Raw genomic sequence first — 6,796 nt, 5'->3', positions numbered from 1 at the left:
AGAGAGGGAAGAGAGAGAGGAGATAGAATAGATAGAGGGAAGGGAGAGAAAGAGAGAGAGGGAAGAGAGAGAGGAGATAGAAGAGATAGAGGGAAGAGAGAGAAGATAGAAGAGATAGAGGGAAGAGGGAGAAAGAGAGAGAGGGAGGGAGAGAGAGAGAGAAGGAGGGAGGGGGAGAGAGAGAGGAGGGAGAAGAGAGAGAGGGAAGAGAGAGAGAGAAGATAGAAGAGATAGAGGGAAGAGGGAGAAAGAGAGAGAGGGAGGGAGAGAGTGGGAGAGATAGAGGGAAACAGAGAGAGGGAGAGGGAGAGAGAGAGGGAGAGAGAGGGAGAGGGCGAGAGAGGTAGAGGGCGAGAGAGGGAGAGGGCGAGAGAGGGAGAGATAGAGAGGGAAAGAGAGAGGGAGAGGGCGAGAGAGGGAGAGATAGAGAGGGAAAGAGAGAGGGAAAGAGAGAGGGAGAGAGAGAGAGAGAGAGGGAGAGAGAGAGGGAGAGAGAGAGGGAGAGAGAGAGAGGGGGGAGAGAGAGAGGGAGAGAGAGAGAGGGGAGAGAAAGAGGGGAGAGAGAGAGGGGGAGAGAGAGAGAGAGGGAGAGAGAGAGAGAGATCTTTAAGAGAGGGAGGCCTTTTTTCAGGCTTATCGAGAGAGACAAATCTTGATCACTCCCATCCCAATTCCAGCTACAAACTACTCTTCCCAAAACTCTTACCAAGAAACGTCGACTTCCCCGAGGTACCCACTTTCACCTCAATCCATCCTCTCCCATCGACGAACCCATCAACAATCCAGAGCGTATAATCCCCTCCCATCTACCATTTCATCCTCTACAATCTATACGCTTCCCCGAAGAACCCACTTTCACCTCAATCCACCCTCTCCCGTCGACGAACCCATCAACAATCCAGAACGTATAATCGCCCTACATCTGCCATTTCGTGTTCTACGATCTTTACACTTCACCCATGGTTTCTCTACGGCTAGTTCTCTCGTCCTTTCCACAGCCATCTTGGCGACGAGGCAATGCCAAGTCTTCCTGGGCAATGGCATCCGCAATTGGGATCGCTGCTGGAGTGGGTTTATCAATTTCCTTGCAAATGGCGAACTCTGGGAACTCTTCCCTCTTCAAATCTTCGTCGTCCCCGTTCTGGGCTTCTCTCTCCCTGACGAACGCTCCTGGAGGAGCGTTGGTGGAGCCGAAGACTGGAGTGGAGTTTCCGGCAACTCTAGACGGCGGTAGGCGACTCGTGGGCGTCGGATTGCGTAGAAAGTGTTTGTTCGGGCTGAAGAACATCGATGTTTATGCATTCGGTAAGATATTTTTGATCTATCTGTGTCTTTCATCGCTTGATTGCATGATCCGTTTGGCGTGTCACATTCTGAAATGCTATCATGGGCATTTTGTGTGTTTTAATTCGAATGTAGCTGTCTCTTGATGTCGTATCATGTTTATATTTATCCGAAGTTTCTGAGTTTTTTTTCTGCATGAGCCTGGAAGATTGTTGTCTGGCGAGGGATTTTTGTAATAAGTACAATTTGTAAGAAATTCAACAGGCAAGCAATACTGGGTGCATGAACTTAGTCTTTTTTTGTTTTTTTGGAAATTGAAAGAATCATTCATATGTGCGATTTTAAATATTTGGAGCAAAAAGCTATGTTAAAGAAAAATAGTGATGATTTTTGTAATGTGTGCAATTAATGATAAATTATCTACTCAAACGACTCTGGGTGCATGTACTCGGTCTTTTCTATAATTTCTATTGAATAACGCCAAACATGTTGTTTTACTATTTTATTTTAAATATTTTATGGAGGCAAAAGCTACAATGAGAAGAAATTAATGATGAAAACATTAATGTGATAATCTTGCCATAGTCTACAGTCTTGTTGTTTTTTGGTATTTATTCTAAGCAACTCGTTTCTGGCAGGTGTTTATGCTGATGAGGAGGATGTAAAACGGATAGGAGAAAAATATAAGAATCTTACAGTGTCTCAGCTGAAAGAAAGTAAAGATTTTCAGGCGGAAATCATGGAACAAGACATAAGTATGACTGTCAGACTTCAGATAGTTTACAGCAGACTTAGCATTCGATCTGTGCGTAATGCTTTTGAAGAATCCGTGGGAAACAGGCTACGAATGTTTAGTGATGGAACTGACACTGAAGAATTACTGAAAAGGTAAAATCCTCTACCTTTTTGTTCTTCCTCTGTTTTCTGGTGTCATCTTTTTTGATGATCCGAGAAAAGAAATAGGAAGCAGGTGGCGGAAGGATCCTGCTACATGTGGATCAGGGGAATAAAACATTAAAAATGGAATAGAAACTCTAATTTTCATTCCCGTTCTATCTGGATCTTCATAGGCAGATATAATGTTCCGTTTTACTTAAAACTCCCTAATAAAGTATGTTCTTCTCTCTCTCTGTCGATATGTCATACTTTTCATCTTTCTCACCACTTTTAGACAATTTTTTATCTGTATCTTGATTATATATCTCTTACATCTTCCCTTTCCTTTTCTCTCTCTTTATATTGATTTTTCATCTCTCTCTCTTATCCCACCTGTGAAGATGAGCTTGCAAGCTTAAGCACTCTTAGCCCAGTGGCACTCTTACCTTTATTCTTGATTGCCCTCTTAAACGGAGGGCTACAAGTATTTATAGAGAAAGGAATCAACCCAACCTGAAAGGCCAAAAACTAAAATATCCTACTGGGCTAAACCGCTGATGACACCCTTGGGGATATAAGATCGTATCACAGGCGCAAACACCTCTTTCTTTTTCACTTCTGAATATCTCAGTGTCTGGCCTTTAATTTGTGATCTTATCTCGAAAAGAAATCAGGTGTTTCATCATGACCATCAGCTTGTAATTGATTTTTTCTATCGTAAAATCATTATTCGGAAATTAGTTACATGATACCAGTTAATTAACAGATTTGGTTCGGATTTTTTTCAATTTAAATTACAGGTTTACATCTTTATTTAAAGACGAATACAAGATACCACGGGGATCTACTATAGATCTTTCAAGGGAGCCTGGACAAGTGCTCCATGCAAAAAGTAAGATGAGTCTCCGATTAATTTCGTGTCTGCTTCTTTTAATTTTTTTGTTACGTATTATTGGGTTCATCGTTAAATTCTTGCCTAAAATCAAATGCAACATGCGCTTGCCAGAAGCGCAGTGGTACCAACACTTATTCATTGATTATCGAAATATAATTCCAAATTTATTTGGGTTTTGTATTTTTCCCCATCTTTGCTCTCTCTCTTTCCTTTTTACTTAGTCAGTGAATATCTTAATTCCTTTCTCCAAATCTTGTCCTCCTACCATTTCTTGATCTAATTAGCACAGTCATAAAAACGAGATTAAAAAATTCTGTCTCGTGGAGGGATTCCGTTCAGACGATAGAGAAGGAAGGTCCACATGGCATCTCCACACATCTCTCTCTCTAATGCACTTACCCCTTCTTGGTATCCTTCCCATAATTTGTAGCTCTCCCCTTCTATGCTTTTGAGTGCAGTTCCAGGTAGACAACACTGAGCATTGAGTTGCTCTCTGTTATCTCTTCTCTCACTTTCTCCTCGCTCTCTCTTCCTCCATTCCTCTCTTGTTTTCGATTTTTGCTCATCTTTGCTCTCTTTCTCTCTCCTTTTAACACATTCGGTTCCCCGAGCTCTCTTTTTCTTTTTATCTCTTTCGCTTTTTCTTACTCTCTCAATTTCTCTTTCTCCTTCTTCCGCTCTCTTCTACTCCTTGACTCTTTCTCTCTACATCCATGTTAAGCCCCCATTTCTTTATTGCTTTATGTCTCACGTTAGACCTCTCTCTTCAACTCCATGCTTCTTTCGCGCTCTTAATCTCTTCTACTCATTATTTCTTTCTTGCGCCAACATCTCTCTTGTTTCCTATTTTTTAAGTTTTTTTTCAATCCTTCCTCATTATTCATCTCTCTCATTGTATATGTAAATTTACAAATCCTTATCTTTGTTGTTCAGTCCCTGTTGCTCTGCGTTCGCATTTTTTCCCTCCCCCTCTCCCTCTCTCCAGCCCACTTCCCTGGCTCAACCTTAAATGACTCGTGTTCATCACAAACTTTCATTACTAAACTTATTGACAAATACACGGAGATGTAAGAACAATTAAAATACTGGTTGGATATTTTTCTCCAGTTAACGGGGAGGAGATTGGGGTCATTCAGAGCAAGCTTCTGTGCCGGTCAATCTTTGACCTTTACATCGGGAACAAGCCCTTTGACCAGCAGGCCAAACAGGACGTTGACCTCCACCTGGCAGAGCTTGTCCAATCTTCTTGACACCTTTTTTCTTTTTGAGAATAATCTTTGACCTCGTATTTTTCTTGTCCTTGAGCAACATTTACCATAATTGTACTCATCATTTATAATGGTTCCAATCATTGATTTATGCTATCTGGATGTGATAATGTTGCCTTGGGTCTGGGCTTATGCATTCAGCTCCGTCCAAAACCATCGTCTCATTCGTCCATGTGCTTGAATGGGGAATGATCCAGATCCCAAATGTCTTCGTCAGCACTGTTAAAGTGTGATTTATTTCTGAATGGATGCAGATGGGATGATGATTTTTCCAAAGACATAATATTTCTCACATCCAAGGGATTTGTTTGTGATATTGGTGTCCTGATTATAACTTCAATTGCAAACAAAAATGATTCCTAACATCCAACGTAACACGAGAAGGGGGGTGGGGATGAGAGATAAGAAAGGTTCGGGGGTAAAGAGGGGATGGTGAAGTATCGTCGATGAACAGTCATGGGCTCGGCAGGGGATGATGGCGTTGACCAGCGAGCAAAAGGGAAGGGGCTAGTCACAACAGAACCATAAGAGAGGGACAACACAAGAGAGGTGGAGAGCTTAGAAGGTAATTCCCTGCCTCATGCTCCAATAGAGTGGGGCTTAAGTAGAGTATGTTGTAGGATGCGCACATGCTTCAAGATTGGGCTCTTGTTGGGCCATCCACCTTTCATGTACCTCCTTTTGTATCATATCAGGACACCAGACTAGATGATAAATCCGTTAAATGGATAAAGAACAGGACTATTATTTCATTCGGCAATGAAAGTATCATCTCATCTGAAAGCAGTAGATTGCAGACGCGGATGAAAAGAACGAATTCTCTTTATTTTTTTCCTTAGTTCCCTATTATGTTTTCTATGAGTAAGTTTTTCTCCCTTAAATCCCTTTGTGCATAACCTCCTTTTTCAAGGCACGATCCTCACTTAAGTGGCTAATCTGGAATAAGTATTTCTGAATCATGTTTAAACAGGTACAAATTGGGTGTGCCTATGTAGTTTATAGTTCTGTTCTGATCTTGCTGGAAGTTGAGATGCTTGCTGATTTCTTTACCTCTCTGGGTTCTGTCCCAGCTATTATTGTTTCAAAACTTTTTTCCCTATCAGTGTCTGTTTTTTTCTTATATTAACTTTAAAAGGTAGGTTCTCTATTTTTATTTTATCAGCACTACCTGCAGGGACACCACGCGAACCACAATCGTCTTAACACTCCAAGCACCATGCCTTAGTCTCCTGGCGGGATGCATCTTGCCCGGCACCTTGCGTGCATAGTGCCCGCAGCATGCACGCGACGCTTAGCGCCTGCGCCTGTGTCCTTGATGGCCTGCACGCACAGCACCTGCAGCCTACGCACACTGCCAACCTTGATCGGGCATGTTTGCGTGCCGACGAGCACGAGCATCATGTGGGCATTGGCTTTAAAGATCAGAAACGAGTGTCACCACCCGTGATGTGTGTTGTGTCCAAGCTAGAAACTCGGCCTCCTATACCGAGTCCAAGTATGCGAGCATCTCCTCGATAGTTAGCATGCAGGCCTCTGTGCAGGGATGTCGCCTACTTTGGTTCCTTACACATGGGCATATCAAAAGCAATGGCATCTAAATCATGATCTTCAACCTCAAGACTGAGGAGAAAGTAAAACTTATAATTAGAACTGTACAAGTTAAATATAAGTGTCAACTATTCAAAAAAATTGTTCAAAGCTAATTTGAAGGTGGGATTTCATTTGTGTTTTACTACATTACATTATGAAGAGTAAGATTCTGAATGATACCAGAATGGGCGCTATAGGTAGAGGTATAATGACAACCAAAGACATCTAAGCATATCCTACAAATGGAATATAAGGAATCCAAATAGAGAAATATCATAATGTAAGACATCTTCAATATATTTTTAATTCAAAATAAAAAATACTGCACTCACAATGTGACTTGATCAAGATTGATAAGACTTCAGGGAACAAAGGTGGAGGTAACAATGAAGAAATACAATAGTAGTGAGAGATTAAAACAGAGCAACACATGTAGTTTTCCATCTCCTAAGGAGAAAATATCTAAAGTTCAATTTTTTGAGATTGTGGGCAAGCAAGGGGGGGAGAAGAAGGAATAAATTTAACAGCAATGATAGGTTCAGACAGAGCTACATGTGCAAATTTTAAAACTCTACAAGAGCAAACATATTGATAGTGATATTGTATCACTGCACTTGAAGTGGTTTGATTGTACCAAAGTGAGGTTGCATAGTTAAAGAGCCTAGCACAAATTTCATATCATGTCATTTTGAGCACGTCCCTATGCTCTGTTGGTAGCATGTGTAGTGAGATTTAATTCAAATGTAGGTACCTATAGGTAGGGAAGAGAAGAGAAAGGTGAGTGGCATCTAAGGAGTTTTGGGTGAATGGAAAATGATGGATGGAAGATGGGTGAATGTTACTTAAAATAGCCCACTCCAAATGATAGACGAATGAACAGAAT

General features: G+C 41.4%; 1 protein-coding gene across 1 annotated transcript; it reads left to right on the top strand.

Annotated features, from left to right (window-relative positions):
• The first annotated feature begins 497 nt into the window (after nucleotides 1–497).
• On the top strand, nucleotides 498–4,419 carry FAP1 (Chalcone-flavanone isomerase family protein). The gene is made up of 4 exons (XM_078580889.1): nucleotides 498–1,305; nucleotides 1,923–2,172; nucleotides 2,961–3,052; nucleotides 4,163–4,419. The coding sequence occupies exons 1-4, from the start codon at nucleotides 960–962 to the stop codon at nucleotides 4,303–4,305; spliced, it is 831 nt and encodes a 276-aa protein (XP_078437015.1). The 5' UTR covers nucleotides 498–959; the 3' UTR covers nucleotides 4,306–4,419.
• Nucleotides 4,420–6,796: the final 2,377 nt, after the last annotated feature.

Source organism: Wolffia australiana, chromosome 9 (genome assembly GCF_029677425.1).
Source record: "Wolffia australiana isolate 7733 chromosome 9, ASM2967742v1".
Taxonomy (NCBI): Eukaryota; Viridiplantae; Streptophyta; class Magnoliopsida; order Alismatales; family Araceae; genus Wolffia; species Wolffia australiana.
This window is presented reverse-complemented; position numbering and strand designations above follow the sequence as displayed.

Bases quoted from the DNA above. Each gene is read 5' to 3' on its own strand.
- FAP1 (XM_078580889.1), top strand. From the start codon at position 960: ATGGTTTCTCTACGGCTAGTTCTCTCGTCCTTTCCACAGCCATCTTGG. The intron at 1,306-1,922 runs GTAAGATATTTT...CGTTTCTGGCAG, and splicing joins CATCGATGTTTATGCATTCG to GTGTTTATGCTGATGAGGAG. The intron at 2,173-2,960 runs GTAAAATCCTCT...TTTAAATTACAG, and splicing joins ACTGAAGAATTACTGAAAAG to GTTTACATCTTTATTTAAAG.